This window comes from Myotis lucifugus, unplaced genomic scaffold (genome assembly GCF_000147115.1).
Source record: "Myotis lucifugus unplaced genomic scaffold, Myoluc2.0 scaffold_88, whole genome shotgun sequence".
NCBI classification, from domain to species: Eukaryota; Metazoa; Chordata; class Mammalia; order Chiroptera; family Vespertilionidae; genus Myotis; species Myotis lucifugus.
The window spans coordinates 551,515-568,579 of NW_005871136.1; the positions used below are offsets into that span (position 1 = coordinate 551,515).

At 54.3% G+C, this 17,065-nt stretch overlaps 2 protein-coding genes across 2 annotated transcripts in view; one reads left to right on the forward strand and one right to left on the reverse strand.

Annotated features, from left to right (window-relative positions):
• The window catches only part of VPS4A (vacuolar protein sorting 4 homolog A), a 14,958-nt gene extending 3,194 nt beyond the window's left edge, over nucleotides 1-11,764 (forward strand). Inside the window, exons 2-11 of the mRNA XM_014457917.1 lie at nucleotides 3,970-4,167; nucleotides 4,264-4,411; nucleotides 6,141-6,202; nucleotides 6,296-6,415; nucleotides 6,906-7,062; nucleotides 7,641-7,789; nucleotides 8,168-8,249; nucleotides 8,421-8,640; nucleotides 9,593-9,733; nucleotides 10,915-11,764. Of these exons, the coding sequence (XP_014313403.1) occupies nucleotides 3,970-4,167; nucleotides 4,264-4,411; nucleotides 6,141-6,202; nucleotides 6,296-6,415; nucleotides 6,906-7,062; nucleotides 7,641-7,789; nucleotides 8,168-8,249; nucleotides 8,421-8,640; nucleotides 9,593-9,733; nucleotides 10,915-11,016 (1,379 nt within the window). The 3' untranslated portion in view covers nucleotides 11,017-11,764. The remainder of the gene's footprint in view (nucleotides 1-3,969; nucleotides 4,168-4,263; nucleotides 4,412-6,140; nucleotides 6,203-6,295; nucleotides 6,416-6,905; nucleotides 7,063-7,640; nucleotides 7,790-8,167; nucleotides 8,250-8,420; nucleotides 8,641-9,592; nucleotides 9,734-10,914) is intronic.
• A 3,191-nt stretch (nucleotides 11,765-14,955) lies between these two features.
• PDF (peptide deformylase, mitochondrial) lies at nucleotides 14,956-16,964 on the reverse strand. Its single transcript, XM_006091151.2, is given in 3 exon segments — nucleotides 14,956-15,480; nucleotides 16,351-16,786; nucleotides 16,788-16,964. Coding segments are annotated over 3 exon segments (756 nt in total). The 5' UTR covers nucleotides 16,950-16,964; the 3' UTR covers nucleotides 14,956-15,322.
• Nucleotides 16,965-17,065: the final 101 nt, after the last annotated feature.

Below are 17,065 nucleotides of genomic sequence, written 5' to 3' on the forward strand. Positions count from 1 at the left end.
GGGGCTGCGGACCGGCAGCCGGGCGGGCGGGGCCGCCTCTGAGCCCCGCCGGCCTGTCGCCGCCCCCGCCGGCTTCTGTGTTTACGGGCTCGGAGCCAGGGGCCACCTCCCATCCGGAACGCCCGGCCCCCTGGCCTGGCCGAGCCCGAGGCCGCGCCGTGCAGCCGGCGCCCCCGTCCCGCCGCGGGCTCAGCCTCACCCGGGCCTCCTGGCGCCGCCCGGCTGCTCGCTCTCCCCCCTCCTCCCCCTCCAGCCTTCCTACCAGCCCCTGCTTCTTCCCCGTCTCCGATTTCCTCTTCTGGGCCAGCGACCCCTCATTCATTCCCTGGACGGTGCAGGGCGGTGCTGGGTGGCGCCACCTGGATGCATGACTGACCCGCCTTCCAGGTGCTGCCGGTCCTGCTGGGCCGGAAAACGTAAACATGCCCGGCCTCGGACGGGTGTGCTGTCCACCCGGCCGCCCCTCGCGTGTGACCTTGGGCTGGTTCCGTGATCCTGGGGTCCCAGCAGCGTTGCTGTGATTGATTCCGGTGAAGCGTCCTCAACAGGGTGCCCGCCGCCCGGTCAGCGCTCAGTGAGGGGCGATGGGTGCAGGGCTTGCGGGAGTTGGTCCAGATTTCACAGAAGAAGTGGCATCTGGCAGGACCATCAGAGGTAGCGTTCAGATCCCTGGGGGTGGAGGAGGGAGGCGGCTTCAGGTGAGGGAAGTGGGAACAGTGGGTCAGCTTCCACCTGCAGGGCCCATCTGCCGAGGGTTTGTATGGCCTGTGAGCTAAGCATGTTTTTTATTAAAAAAAAACAACACATTTTTTTAAAAAAACAGCTTTACTACAATATGACACACACCATACAATTCACCTAGTTCAGTGGTCGGCAAACCGCGGCTCGCAAGCCACGTGCGGCTCTTTGGCCCCTTGAGTGTGGCTCTTCCTAAGCCTTAGGAATACCCTAATTAAGTTAATAACAGTGTACCTACCTATATAGTTTAAGTTTAAAAAATTTGGCTCTCAAAAGAAATTTCCATCGTTGTACTGTTGATATTTGGCTCTGTTGACTAATGAGTTTGCCGACCAAAGGCCTAGTTAAAGTGTACACTTCATTGTTTTTCGTATAGTCACTGGATTGTGCAACCATCGCCACAATCACTTTAAGAGCATCTTCATCACCCTGTGGCTGCCACTCCCCCTCTATCCCTCCATCCCTCCCAGCCCCTGGTAACCACTCATCTACTTCCTGCCCCTATAGATTTGCCTGTTCTGGGCATTTCATGTAAATGGAAATTATACAAAAATGAAGTCCTTTGTGAGTGGCTTCTTTCATGTAACATGATGTGGGTTTTGGCATTTTTACAAAGCTGAAAGGATATTTCGTGATACATGAAAATCATGAAATTCAAATTTCAGTGTCTACAGGTGAAGTTTTATTGGAACACGTGCCTGCTCATTGGTTTATGTATTGTCTGTGGCTGCATCGTTGCTACAGAGATTCTGCAGCCCTTTTCTTTCAGCCTCATCCTTTGCAATACCCGCGTTACTAGAGATGAGGCCGGGTTGGCAGTTTGGTCACCTTACCCTCCTGTCATGCAAAACTGTTCCTCTCCAAATTGCAGCTGAGGCCTCTTGCATGCAAAAAACTGTATGCGGTTGCCAGGAAAATCTTAGGTGCATTAATTATCAAGAAGGGAGCAAGGGGCCCTTGCCGGCTTGGCTCAGTGGATAGAGCACCGGCCTGCGGACTGAAGGGTCTGGGGTTTGATTCCAGTCAAGGGCACACGCCCAGGTTGTGGGCTCCATCCCCAGAAGGGGGTGTGCAGGAGGCAGCCGATCATTGATTCTCTCTCATCATTGATGTTTCTCTCTCTCTTTCCCTCTCCCTTCCTCTCTGAAGTTGATAAAAAAATATTTTTTAAAAAAGGGGGGGGCAAGGGATGGGCCTGCTCTGCCACATGGCCTGTCACATGGGGGACAGAGCGGACCTGGAGTATTGTTCTGAACCCCACCTTTCAAAAGGACAAACCTAAGCAAGAAGGTGTATAGAGCAGCAATTTTCATCTCAGGGCACACGTGAACTAACTTCTAAAATTCCGCAGCACACCAAAAAATATAGTCTATTTTTTGCTGATCTTCCAAAAAAATTGATACCATTTTGATTCATTTACACCAGACGGCTCTTGTTGTGTTGGCTGTTGTCATTTTTGTGTGTGTGGAAAAGCAAGCAATTTATTAGCCGCAGCAAAAATATACTTAGGACAGTGACACCAAGAAGGGCACAGAAGAAGCAGGAGAGCCGAGGCTGGGCTGCCTCAGCTCACGGGGAAGTCAGAGGAAAGCGGGGAGAGGGAGCCTTGGAGACGGACTCAGGGGTTAACCCTGGACGAGCTGCCACTGCCCATTGTTCCCCTGGTTGCTAGTCTCATGGTCCCTTCGAGGTGAGGGGTGGAGAGCGGGAAGGGCCTGGGCTTGCTCCCTGGAGGGAGAGCGCTGCTGTTATTTTTGTATTTGACCAACTACAAACTAAGAGGTCAGTGCTCCTGACTAATAGTCAGGTATTGCAGCACACCTATTGAAAATCATTGCTCTAATGCAGTGGTTCTCAACCTTCTGGCCCTTTAAATACAATTCCTCATATTGTGACCCAACCATAAAATTATTTTCGTTGCTACTTCCTAACTGTAATGTTGCTACTGTTATGAATCGTCATGTAAATATCTGATATGCAGGATGGTCTTAGGCGACCCCTGTGAAAGGGTCGTTCGACCACCAAAGGCGTCGCAACCCACAAGTTGAGAACCGCTGGTCTAGAGTGGAAAAAGTCCAGGGAACTGGGGTGTTGGTTATGGAGAAGAGAAGTCACCAGGGACAGGACTACCCTTCATGTTGTTTCTGAAGGGCTGTGATGGGGGAGAGTAGACAAGTGACGCTTGTGTTTAAGCTACTCATCCATTCAGAAGGTGCAGGGCTCCTAGCCGTTCTCTCTATTTAGGGAGTGGATGGAGCCAAAGCTTAAATAGTAGCTACACTCTTGCACCCTTCCTCCTCTCTTTAACCTGGCCAGTTCACATCAGCCTGGCCTCACCTGCCCGTCTGTTAGTTTCATAGAGAAATCTGTGTCTTTGTGTCTGAGGCTTCTTGCTCTCAGATGGGAAGGGCTGCACAAACGCCCGGGCCCTGCCAAAGCTGGTCAGTGGGGTTATTGTTTGCTGTGGACGGAGCTGTGTGTGACAGCGGGATCCGCCGCTGGTGTCTGCTGCTGTATCTTCTTGAGGAGGGTAAATCTGGTAACGCTCCCCGGGTGCAGCCGTGGCTTCTAAAACGGGATGTGTAGGTGTGGGCAGCTGTAAAGACCCAGCGTGCTCAGGTTCGGGGAGAGCACCGGCCTCCCGGACGTATGAGCCGCACGAAGACTCCCACAGAGTTCTCAGGGGTCCCGAGGGCTGTGCCCTTCTGTCGGCAGCACACACATGCTTAGGGGTAAGCAAGCACTTTTGTACTGGAGATGCTGGTGAACTGACCCCTGTGTACAAGCCGCTTTTCCCTAAGTGTCAACTTGACGAAACATCTTCGCTTTTCAGTCTCGAGAAGCAGGTTGGGCCCGTAGATCCCTTTAACTCCATCTCATACAACTCAGGTCGATGAAGGACTTTCCGCACTGGCCAGCTCTTCTCTGGCCTCAGGATTCCGGCCTCCTGCTGAACAGCACAGGAATCCATTGGTTCTGGTATTTCCCCTGTTCGGGCTCTGAGTCGGGGTCCCTGTCTTTTCCCTGAGGCGGGAATAGAAAGCGAGCTTCCCCTGTGAGCCCTGACCTGCACTGTTTCCCAGGCTTCCACTTGCTCAGAGCAAAGCCCGAGGAGTTGCTTCCATTGTATTGAGTGCATTGAGAGGCTGATGGCTATCTTTTCAGCATCCTCCTAAGGCCTTTCTAGCTGTTGGAGAAGTAGGCCGGCATAATGGTCTGTGCCTGGCTAATTCTCATCAGTGTATTCCGTCTGCCTGGCACCCGAGGGCTTTCTGGATCCCTTGGGAAGCACTGAGCTCTTTGCTTTGCCTTTCCAGAAAGCCATTGATCTGGTGACAAAAGCCACAGAAGAGGATAAAGCCAAGAATTACGAGGAGGCGCTCCGGCTCTACCAGCATGCGGTGGAGTATTTCCTACACGCTATCAAATGTGAGTCCCGCCCGGGCCCTCCCAGGCGCCAGGCCCCTGCGGGAGGAGTGTGGGCACCTGGGGCTCACAGGGCCCTGCTCCGTTCCCCTTTTGCAGATGAGGCTCACAGCGACAAGGCCAAGGAGAGCATTCGAGCCAAGTGCATGCAGTACCTAGACCGGGCCGAGAAGCTGAAGGATTATTTACGGAACAAAGAGAAGCACGGCAAGAAGCCAGTCAAAGAGAACCAGAGTGAGAGCAAGGGGTGAGTGCGCAGGCGGGGGGACCCGGCCGGGACCCACGAGCCTGTGCCCTGGTCCTGTGCTGCTGTCGCTGTGGGCGCTAATGCAGCCTTGGACAGCCATGGCGCCTGTCTGCTCACCGCAGCCCAGAGCTGCTTTCGTCACGCACTGTACAGAATACTTCTGGGCACACTGCGGCACTGGGTCTGGATGGGGAGCCAGCGTGGAGGGGACTAGCCTTGGATTCCGCAGCCAGACTCTGGGGTATAGCCTGGCTCTGCCGTTTCCTAGTGCCATGGCCCCCTGTGCCCTCAAGTTCCTTGTCTGTAGGAGGAAGATAATGGGGCTTCCCTCTAAGGAGCAATTGAGATGATGGGGTGAGGGTGCCCAGTGAGGAGTAAATAACTGTCAGCTGTTGTCATTGGAGTTAACATCTTCATCTGACTTACGAGGCTACAGACTCCGAGGTTCAGAGGTTGCCACGGTCACGGAGCTGGAACTTGATGGAGTCGGGACCCACACCCGGGGCCTGTGTTTCTGACTCCAAAGCCAGGGTTCCCTCTGCAGTTTCTCTCCTCACGTCTGTGGTTTGTCCACCATGGAGATTCCGGTTATCTGAGCACAAAGGCTGCTGGGGTGCTGGAGGTGAGGGAGGATCCTGGGCAGGAAGTCTGAGTAGGAGAGCGGTGGGTGCTGTGTCAGCTGTGTCCCCAGCGGTGGGAGGCTCTCTTCTGGGTGGAGAAGGTTGCCTGAGTGAGAGACACACCAAGGAAGGGGCAGGAGGCCAGACCTCCAAGGGAGCTGCAAGAGGTGTGAGGATGGCAAACCCCTCATGTCCGGACAGGGATCTGCCAGGCGGTGGGGGCAGTGACTGTGTTCTTTTTTCAGGTGCTCCTCTGTAGACTTAAGAAGACTGACCTCGCCCTGGCTGGTTTGGCTCAATGGATAGGGTGTCGGCCTGCAGACTGAAGGGTCCCGGGTTCCATTCCAGTCAAGGGCATATGCCTGGGTTGCAGGCTCGATCCCCATCAGGGGGTGTGCAGGAGGCAGCCGATCAATGATTCTCTCTCATCATTGATGTTTCTCTCTCCCTCTCCCTTCCTCTCTGAAATCAATAAAAAAATATTTTTTTTTAAAAGAAGGCAAAAACCCAGACTGACCTCTTCTCCAGGTCAGAGCCACTTGCTGTCTGGTTTTGAGTCTGTATGAGAGGCCAGTGAGGCCTCTAATTACTTGCCTTGCCTGGCTGCTCTTTTTTCCCCTCTTTTTAAAATATATTTTTATTGATTTCAGAGAGGAAGGGAGAGAGAGAGAGAAACATTAATGATGAGAGAGAATCATTGATTGGCTGCCTCCTGCAGGCCCCCTACTGGGGATCAAGCCCACAGTCCAGGCATGTGCCCTGACCGGGAATCGAATCATGACCTCCTGGTTCATAGGTAGATGCTCAAACACTGAGCCTGCCCTGGCTGCTCTTGAAGTCCAGCCAAAGCACATGTCCGTCACCAGTCTCTAGAAGGAGCGCATGTCTCTCTTATTCCCTTAATGAAGAAATGAGGATGGGTCACGGGAGTTTCCTGGAGGGTCCATTGTGGTCCCTGAATGTGCTCGGGGACCTGTTTGTGGGTCTGTCCTCTGTTGAGCAGGAAGAGCATCCCTTTACCCCTCTGCTGGCAGCAGAGCCTGGCCTCGCTCTGAGAGCCTCTTACCAACCTCCGGCTCTAGCCTGTCATCTTCTGTCTCCTTTCCCAGCAGCGATAGTGACAGTGAAGGGGATAATCCAGAGAAAAAGAAATTGCAAGAACAACTGATGGGTAAGAGGCTGGAGGCCCCGTGCTGTGGGAGCGGGACATGAGGGCCCTCAGTGGGTCCGGGCTCTGGATCAAAGGCTCTGCCTCCCTCCGCAGGAGCCGTCATGATGGAGAAGCCCAACATTCGGTGGAGTGACGTGGCCGGGCTGGAGTTGGCCAAGGAGGCCCTCAAAGAAGCTGTCATTTTGCCAATTAAATTCCCACACTTGTTCACAGGTAAGAGTTGAGCCTCTGTAGGCCCCGATGTAAAATATCAGGCTTCTGAGGGAGCAAGCTCAGGGCTCCCGCTCTGCAGCTGTCCACAGGCAGGTGGTGACTCGGCTCCCGTTGCCCTCAGTGGGCGAGGCCTGGCCTCCGGGGGCTCCCACTCAGGAAAGGCCAAGGCCTGCCCGTTGCAATCGTCCAGTCCTTGGCTTCTCTCTGGTGTCAGAAACACCTTTATAACTAGAGCTTCACTGACTGTCCCAGTGGGCGGGCAGGGTCAGGAACCAGTGCCAGACAGTGTCACTTCGCAAGGTCGCGGGGTCATGAGCCAGGGCTAAGACAAAGCCGGGGTGGTTAATTTAGTTCCCTTCCTCCTTTGCTCTTAGAATCCGTTGTCCTGTAGAACTCCTTTCTGACTGCATTTACAATGACTGAGGCCCAGCTGCGTTTTTGTCCCCCGCCCCAGTCAGGAGAAGCTCACCCAGCTTATTCTTTCTTGCAGGCAAGCGTACCCCTTGGCGAGGGATACTGCTCTTTGGACCCCCTGGCACCGGGAAATCCTACCTGGCCAAAGCGGTGGCAACAGAGGCCAACAACTCCACCTTCTTCTCTGTGTCCTCCTCAGACTTGATGTCTAAGTGGTTGGGGGAGAGTGAGAAGTAAGTCGGCACCGGGCCCTTCTCTGTTGGATCCCGGCATTCTCTGCTGGTGGTCCATTCCCTGCCCTTGGAGTCACCGCCCAGAGGAGCTGCTGCTGGATGTCAGGGAGCAGTAGTCAGCAGAGGGTATCTTGCTAGCTCATTTGGGGGCGGGGTTGGGGGGTGGTAGACTGATCAAGACCCTGAAATTGGGAGGGCATTTTGGAGAGGTGGGTCTTCATGAAGGGAAGAGAAGGCACCCCAGTAATTGGGTATCAGGTGGGTATCCTCTGTTGGGGACTTTATGTAGTCAGCGTATTCCCCACACCGGCTCCCAGGTAGCAGATGATGAAACAGGCTGGGAGGAAGGGAAGTGACTTGTCTTAAGTCCAGAGCTAATGGATGGGGAAGGACGCCCGGCTTGCCCTTCCTCTGGGTGCGGTGCTGCCGGAGGACTTGTCACCACCGTTTTTTCTGAAATCCAAGCGTGACTATCGTCTTGACCTCCTCGTGGCAAGGGCAAGAGAAGTGGTGACTGGGACCCTGGCGGGGCATGTGTGTGAGTGGTCAGGTGCCAACCCCATTTTTTGCCTTCACAGGCTAGTCAAGAACCTGTTTGAGCTGGCCAGGCAGCACAAGCCTTCCATAATCTTCATCGACGAGGTGGATTCCCTCTGCGGATCCCGCAACGAAAATGAGAGCGAGGCTGCCCGAAGGATCAAAACAGAGTTCTTGGTCCAGATGCAGGGTGCGTGCTGGTCCTGGGTCTCCTCCCTGGTCCTCGGTCCACCTAAAGCCAGCCCAGGCTTCACGAGTTAGCTGCAGCTGGATCTGCTTGTCCTTGGGGCGGAGGGAAATCTCAGAGAAGCAATTCTCAGTTCCATCTCTTCAGGCCTTCATTTGGAGAGGTCCCTGCGGCCTTTGGCCACCGCCCCCGCCCCTCCCGAGGCCGGCAGGGCAGCCGAGCTCTTCGCTGCCGCTAAGCCAGTTAGGGCCCCCCTCCCCCGCTGAGGTGGCACAGGGGTGGCTCCCGTTCAGGACACACAGCCCCTGAGATCCTTCCCCGCAGGTTCTGACTGATTGTTGTGGGTGCTCCGAGTCAGCATCTGCTTCCCTTTGTCCACAGGAGTGGGGAATAACAACGATGGGACTCTGGTTCTTGGTGCCACAAACATCCCATGGGTGTTGGACTCGGCCATTAGAAGGAGGTGAGTCTCCCCGGTAGGAGAAGCCAGGGTCTTTCCCCTGACCTGTCGAGGCTTCTCCCTGTCTGCATGGTGAGCAGCCGAGTGCAGCCAGCTCTGTGAGCCCGCTGTCCCTCTTCATTAAGACTCCTCCTCCGTCTGCTCTCAAGTCCAGCCGTGTGCTTGGCTCTCTAGGTTTGAAAAGCGGATTTACATCCCGTTGCCAGAGGAGGCGGCCCGTTCCCAGATGTTCCGGTTGCATCTGGGTAGCACGCCACACAGCCTCACGGACGCCAACATCCAGGAGCTGGCCCGGAAGACAGAGGGCTACTCGGGCGCAGACATCAGCATCATTGTGCGGGACTCCCTCATGCAGCCCGTGAGAAAAGTTCAGTCAGCAACACACTTCAAAAAGGTGAGTGAGCCCGCAGGCATTGGTTAGAAATTGTCGCAGGAAAGGGGACAGCAGCTGACACGCGTGGGTCTCCTGGAGCACCAAGAGCAAGTGCAAAATGAACCCTTTGGCTGCAGGGCCCGGACAGGGTTGTCCCTGCTCTCCCCTCCCCTGCAGTTCTTCCTGCCTGACCATCAGATTGTGTGAGCTGAGGGGACGGCACCGTGGTCCCCGCTGCCACCCCGCCATCAGCACTGTGCTGTGTGTGGCGGGTACGAAATCCCACACCGTAAGGAGGAACTCGTTCACACAAAGGGTCTCTGTCAAGTGGCTGCCAAGGTCCTACTGTGCACCTGGCCTCTTTCTAGATGCTAGGGAGACATTTGTAACGGACCACAGCAGACAGAATCCCTGCCCTCCAGGAGCCTCTTCTAGAGGGTGAGACAGCGAATAAACAAAACAGACTCATTTCTCAGAGGGTGGTGAGGGGGAAGCTGGAGCCAGGAAGGAGGTCTGAGATTTGGGGGCAGAGGGGCAGGTTGCACCCTTAAAGGATAAGCCACACTGGGTGCCATTCAGGTTGACGAAGGTGAGGGGATGAGCCTTCAGACACTTGGGAGAATGTGCCAATGGAGAGATTCCGGGTGGAAAAACATTCTTGATGCCACTACGTTGGTGGTGAGATTTGAGTGAATGAGGGAGAGGAAGGTATCAAGGCATTTGGGGCCACACAGTGAGATTCTGGAGGACAGTGGCTGGAATAGCATGCCATTCACCAGCCTCTGAGTCGGACTCCAGCCGCTGGGACCACTCGGCCTGAGAGTCGTGAAGGAGCCTTTCCCTCCTCAGACTAACGACCTAGAAATCCAGGCATTTGTTCACACCCTGCCCTTCCTTCTCTTCAGGACTCAGAAACCTGCGGTGTCCTGCCCCTTCTCCAAAAGCCAGCCAATCACACTCCTGTTTCTTCCAGGTCTGTGGCCCTTCCCGCACCAACCCTAACATTATGACCGATGACCTCCTGACCCCATGCTCTCCAGGGGACCCAGGGGCCATGGAGATGACTTGGATGGATGTCCCTAGTGACAAACTCTTAGAGCCTGTGGTTTGCATGGTAAGTGGCCGCTGGCAGAGAGGACTGCACAGCCCAGAAAACGGAGGGCTTGCGTCCAGGAATAAAAATGAGCTTCTCCCCTTTTCTGTCCGAGGCTGTTGTGGCTCCTAAACAGAGAATGGCCTTTGGGGCTCTGAGTAGCTGGGGCTTCTGCTGTTAGACACAGTCCTCACTCAGTCCCAGGATGGGAGCTGTAGCATTAGCATTTATTTTCTTCTGCAAAAATAGTAAAAGCCAGCCCTAGCCGGGTTTGCGCAGTGGATAGAGCATTGGCCTGTGGGCTGAAAGGTCACAGGCTCAATTCCAGTCAAGGGCACGTACCTCAGTTGCAGGCTCGATCCCTTGCCCCAGTTGGGGTGCGTGCAGGAGGCAACCACTTGAAGTGTCTTTCTCACATGGATGTTTCTCTCTCTGCATCTCTCCCCGTCCTTTCCACTCTAAAATTCAATGGAAAAATATCCTCGGGTGAGGATAAAAAAAAAAATAATAGTGCCCTAACTGGTTTGGCTCAGTGGATAAAGCGTCGGCCTGTGGACTGAAAGGTCCCAGGTTCGATTCCGGTCAAGGGCATGTACCTTGGTTGCGGGCACATCCCCAGGAGGGGGTGTGCAGGAGGCAGCTGATCGATGTTTCTCTCTCATCAATGTTTCTAACTCTCTATCCCTCTCTCTTCCTCTCTGTAAAAAATCAAGAAAATATATTTTTTAAAAAAATAGTGAAGGCCAGGTAATACAACTGCTTCATTCCATGGGTTTGGCTTGTTTTGTACACAGAAGGAACCAGCAGATGTATGTGAGCCTGGTGTGATTTGATGCAGTTGCCCAGGCAGCCTCTCCTGGCTAGTCCTCACCTCCTTGTCCTGGCGTTGTCCATTCTGATGGCAGGTGTCTGCGTTGGCAGCGGGTGTGGGCGTGCAGTTAGAAAGAGCTGCTCCCGGGAGTTAGATGGCGGGAGCTTAGGTTCCCTGGGGCTGGCGGCAGGCCCATCTGGAACCGACAGAAACTGCCCCCGGAGAAAGAGCATCTCTCAGGGAGGCTTTCAGGCAGAAGCCAGGCTGCCAGAGGGAGGGCTGCATTTGGGGCTGGGGCTGACCTCCACCCTCGACTGCATGGGTCTGCGACGCTGGGAGGCCGAGGACGTGAGGCCGGCCACTCCTCAGCCGCATGCTTTTGTCTTTGCAGTCGGACATGCTCCGGTCTTTGGCCACCACCCGGCCCACCGTGAATGCAGATGACCTCCTGAAAGTGAAGAAATTCTCAGAGGACTTTGGACAGGAGAGTTAGAAGCTTTTCACTCTGGTGATGGTGACGGAGGGAGGTTGATGGCGGTAAATTCATGCACTCCTCATGTCGGTGGCCAGACAGGGCTGCAGGGCTCGTCCTAAAATCACTCCGTGTCCCCTGGGCTGTCTGGCCGCCAGCCAAGGAGCAGGAAGGAAGGGGCTCCCGGCCGCAGAGATGCAGAAGCACATCCGGCAGCGGGTGGAATACTGGCTCTTCCTACTTCCTCCTCCTCTTCTGGATGCTCACCACTCCTGGTCCTGACACTCCATGTTTGTTTTTAAAGCCTTTTTTGTTCCTCTAAATTAATGCTGCTTGGATTTTCGTCTTGTTTATAAATAAAGTCAAAATCACCTGGAGCATCACGGAGTGGGAGCAGCCGAGCAGTGGGGTTGGTGCAGCTGACCTGCGAGCCCCCATGGTCCGTTCCTTTTAGACCCAAGTGTTGCTCCTTGTGAACTGAATGGCTGATGCCCTGGAACCCTAGCCCACGCTGTGCCTGTAAAGGCCAAGAGTAAAGCCAAGCCCTCCGCACTCCCAAGTCGCACACTCCCAAGTCGCCATCCCGGGCCCTGTTCCTCCTGCAGGAGGAGAGGGGCCTGTGAACACCAAGCGGTGCACGTCAGAAGGAGTGAAGGCAGGCAGGCGGGTCTCACTGCCGCCTCTTCCCTCTGAATGTGAGAACATGAACCCAGCCACCGCCCGGGTCCCTGTCCTGGAAGTGGGCTAATAAATCCTTTTCCCTTCTTGAGCCACCTGAGTGATTTCGTCTTTGACTCTTGGGCTCTTGGAAGGTAATGCTTGCTTCCAGTAGAAAGATCTAGTCTTCTCTGCTGTCTTTTCTTCAGCAGAGTAGGAAGTAGGAATGTCGCCACTGTGCCGAGGCCTAGACGCCAGTCAGGTTCCTGAGACCTGTCTTCCCCCGGGGCCTCAAAAGTGTGGCCGGGGGTGTTTGAGGGACTCGGGCAGTTCTTCCTGTTGTCCAGCCTCCCGAGCAGAGTCTCAAACTGGGAGGCCTGTGGGCCAGATGTGGCCTGCAGCTGTTTGGTTTGCTCTGCTGCCAACATTTAAAACTCAAGAGTAGACACAAAAATTCAGGTTAGGTAATGCTGGGCCTGTGTCCCCAGGAGGCCACATAACAGCTGCAGCTGAGCAGGGGCGGCCCTATGCAGTTGTCACATGCTGTGCGTTCACCATCCCCAGGTGGCCTGCTCACACATTTGCATCGCCTGCCTGGCCCGATTGACTTTGTCAGACACCCGAGTCTCCAGAGCTGGCAGCCCTGGAAATGCTGTCTGACGGAGCAGATGCAGTAATGGCTGTCACGTTGACCATGAGATACGAACATGCAGAAAAGGCCTGGCTCGAGTTGTTCAGCCTTCCTCCTCCGTTCCCCCTCCACCCCCACGGGAGTCTTCAAACCCGAATGGCCCAGAACTGAGTATGTGGCCAACTCTTAGATCGTGTTAGCCTTGCACTGTGGTGTTCCTTTCATCTGGTTAGGAGTGTCTGCTGAATTCAGCTAATTTCTTTCCTTTTTTTTTTTCTTTTTCCCCCCAGCTAATTCTTTTTTTTTTTTTAATATATTTTATTGATTTTTTTACAGAGAGGAAGGGAGAGGGATACAGTGTTAGAAACATCAATGAGAGAGAAACATCGATCAGCTGCCTCCTGCACACCTCCTGCTGGGGATGTGTCCACCACCAAGGTACATGCCCTTGACCGGAATCGAACCTGGGACCTTTCAGTCCGCAGGCCGACACTTAATCTACTGAGCCAAGCTGGCTAGGGCTCCCCCAGCTAATTCTTAAAGTGTCTGCTGAATTGAGCCTTACCTCATTTTTATGTTTCTTGAAGGCTTGGGCTTGGTGCTCCTCTCCATTGCTACTGAGTTAGCCTTGCTACCTGGAGCGCCAGCCAGCCTGACCTCCAGATGACACTTTGCAGCAACTGTGACTGGAATTCTTGTCGCTTGCTCTGGAGCTCCCACATATATACTTCTTGGTTAGTTATGTGCTCTCAGCCAGCCATTATGTTTGTAAATGCTGGCCTAGAAGCCAGGATAAGACACTGCCCCCTGTCTCTTCTGCTAACTTTGTGTTTAGTCGTATTTTATTACTCTACCTCCATTACCTTTACTTGAATCAGAAGGTCCTTGCCCCCGCCCCCTTTTTTAAACCTGCTTCCTCATTTCCTCTGTTGAACACCTAGATGAGTCACAGTTCATCTCATAGCTGTAGTCACAGCTTTCACAGACACCCCCTGAGGCTGAACTAACTCGGACTGATGCTGTGGCCTCAGTCTCTGTTAATCATGGCGCATGTGTGCAGAGGAATTTCCTCCCCTAAATGCTCCCTCTGAAATCCACTGCTTCCCTTCCTGGAATTCTGTTCTAAACCTTCTGCCTACATTGGCTTTCACTGTGGAAGTTGATTTCTAAAACTCAGCTCCAGATGCCGATTTGTGTGTGAGGTTTTGTGGCTAATACATCTGCCTCAGGTGGAAGAGATTTTCTTCATTGGAAATGCAAGGATTTGCCTTTGGGTTGTAGTGTTTTACTAAGAACTGTTAACCTCAGAGCTCTGTATGGAGGCATCTGAATGTTTGTTTGTTTGTTTTTAATTCATTTGAGAGAGAGGAAGGGGGAGAGAGAAACTTTGACTTGTTGTTCCACTTATTTATGCATTCATTGGTTGCTTCTTGTATGTGCCCTGACCAGAGATGGAACCAGCAACTTGGAAGTATCAGGATGTTGCTCTAACCAGTAGAGCTACCTGGCCAGGGCCCAGAATGTTCTGAGGCCACTCTGCAACAGTCTCTGAACATTGTCTGAGGGAAAAGGGGTCAATGAATTCTAGTTTTCCTAAGGACATGTTTTCAGTATTGAGAGCTTTCTACAGACTTCCCCAACGGGTGAGTGCCTGACTTTACCTCGGGGTAGTGCTAAGTCCTGTTCCTTCCAGAGTTTAATGCACAGACAGCCAGTTCACTTTTGCGTGGCCTCATAGGCCCCCAGACTCAGCCTGTTGAGAAAAAGCCGTAGAGGAGAGTTCTGTAAGGAGGGTTCGTTTTATTAATGATGGAGAAGCCATCATTCGTTCTCTCTAAACAACTTACTGGACTTCTTACTACATGGGTACTTGGACTTTGAGGACTTTGGTAAGAGTATTAACGATGCAAAATGAGGTAAGCCAACCTAAAGAAACAAATTCCTTCACCTCTGACAACATCTTAAACACTGGTCAGTCATCATGATGCTAATTTATTTTTCCAAAGTAAGTGTGGTGACCAGGAAGCGCAAGTTCTTTCTACTCAAATTGTGACGGGAAGAGGCTCATTGGCCTCCCCCAAAGAACAAGCCAAGTACCAGCTGCCCAAGAAATCTCAGCAGAAAAGTCCTCCCCAGGTCTGTTAAAGGTGAAAGGCAAAAGGTGGAAGCCTAAACTATCTGAATGTGTCAATGTGTGTGGGTACTCATTTATTCTAATACTAGAGGCCCAGTGCACAACATTCATGCACTGGAGGGGCAGGGTCCCTCAGCCTGACTTGCACCCTCTCGCAGCCTGACATCCCCTGAGGGGTCCTTAGCACTGCTGCCGAGGCAGGAGAGGCTCCCACCACCACCGCTGCTGCACCAGCTGTGAGCCCGGCTTCTGGCTGAACAGCACTCCTCCCCCTGTGGGAGCGCACTGACCACCAGGGGGCAGCTCCTGTGTTGAGCGTCTGCCCCCTGGTGGTCAGTGCGCATCATAGCAACTGGTCATTCTGCATATTAGGGTTTTATTATATAGGATTCTCAGTAAACACTTCCATGAACTGGGGCCATTCTGCCTGTGTTTACTTCCACAAGCACACTGGTGTCCAAGGCAAAGGACTTGAGGTAAGACACAGAAATCCCTTGTAAAATAAGAATTTGGTAAATAAAGTCAATCAGCCTTAATCTGCATTTTTGAACACGGCTTTCAGATATTCTGGAACTACATTTATTACCAAATCTTGGCTTTGGGAATAGATGGCACAGGTCTTACGAAGTCATATCTACTGAGAGCGGTTATTGCCCCACTCATCCTCCATACAAAATTATCAGGAAATGTCCATTCTTTTAGGGGAGTTAGTTTTCTTCTCAAGTGGAAGGCAGTATTTTATAGCTCAACCTGGAGCAATCGTTTTTAACATCTTCCTCCAACTCAGTTCAGCATGCTTCGGAAGTCCATTGTTCTGTGTCGGAGGCAAGTCAATGCCAAGTAAGACAAGCCTGGCTCAAAGCTGAAGTGTTTGTGTCCTGGTTTTCAGAATCCTCAGGAAAGGTTTAGTCATTCACCTCCATCCAGTGGATGTTTGTAAATGTCTTGCTATCCATTTTGTCAATGAACAGGCAGCCCTGCAAGTGGTCCATCTCGTGCTGGATGATGCGTGCTGCCCACCCACTGGCCTGCCACACCACCTGCTCTCCTCTGGGGTCCAGCCCTGCAAAGGAAGTTACAGTCTGGGTGAGGACATGCTGCACTGCATCACTCTCAGCCTCCTTACCACCTTCCCTTGCCCCTGGGTGTTCCTGTTCACAAGAGGCAACATCAGAAGGGAACTCGGCACCTCTTATCCTCCTAGAAAAGGTGCCCCACGTCTGCCAGTTACCAAGTAGTCAACTTAGTTCCCAACTCTAACAGGTAGGTTGCTGGGCTTCCTATGTGATCTTCCTGATAAGGTGCTTCTCTCCTGAACACTCCTCCCGCCTCTGAAGTATTGCTGTTCGCTTTCGATTCCTAACACAAAGTACGCCAGCTTGGTGCAATATAAAGTAAGGGAGACACTGACTTTCTGACCCTCATGGACCAAGTGGCTTGCTCAGGAGGAACAATCATCACAACCCCAGCAAAGAACCACATTCCACAAAACATCCTGGTATGACAGGCCGGGAATGGGTGTCACCTTCACCCTGGCTGGGCTGGGCAGGGCAAGAGGTCCCATTTCTCCCGCTCCACATGACAGATCTAATCTGGGGCAGAAGAGTGTGTGACAGAGAGGGGGCCAGGGCACAGAGCAGAGGGCCAGCCGTGAGGAAACAGCGGCACCGGGCCACCTAACACCCCCACTCTACCTCCCACCCCGGCTCCTCCACTTGAGCTGGCTGTGCCCCAGTCTGTTAGTCCTGAGTCCCGTCACTTCCCAGATCCTGTCCTTTGTTCACGCCGGAAGGTTCCGCTGATCAGCCATCAACGTGTCTGCACCTGAACTGGAGCTTTACAGAAACTTTCCTGGATCCGAGGCCGCCACCTCCACAGGCAGAAGAGACACAAGCGCTTCCCCAGCCGCCCCAGGGTCCCTGCCACCCCGCACCTGAGATCTGCACGGCCTGGAAGCGGGGCACGTAGGCCAGGAAGCCGGCGACGCTCTCGCAGCCCTCGGGGAACGTGACCAGGCGGCTGTCCAGCACCCGCAGGCTGGGGTTCACGAACACGCGCAGGGGGAAGGGCTCCATCTGGCGGGCCTCGCGCAGGCGCGGCGCGCAGGCGTGGAAGAGCGCCTCGGGGAACTCCAGGGCCAGCACCTGCAGGGGCACCCCGAGCTGCGGCGCGCTCAGGCCCACGCAGTGCCGGCGCCGCATCACCTGCACCAGGCGCTGCACCAGCCGCTGCAGCTCGGGTCCCGCCAGCTGCGCCGGCTCTACGGGGGCTGCCACGGCCCGCAGCGCCGGGTCTCCGACCTGGCACACGTGCGGGTACGGCGGCTTGGGCGCTCCCAGCACCAGACGCCTCAGGTAGCGCCAGTAGGGGGCGCCGGCGCGGCGGTCCCTCGAGGCCGTCCCAGGGGCGCGTGGAGCTGCAAGCCCGGGCGCCGACCGCCGCCCCCTCCCCCCACGGCCGGGCTGGCCCCCCGAGGCAACCCGCCCACACCCGCAGCGACCCCAGCAGCGGCCCGGCCCCTAGGCGGCCCATGGTGCGCTCCACAAGAGCGGCCCGCCCTGACGCTCCCCTCCGGCTTCCGTAGCCAAGCCCTCCCGCCGCCAGGGACGCTGGGAATCGTAGTTCCCGCCCACAGAATGCTGTCCGCT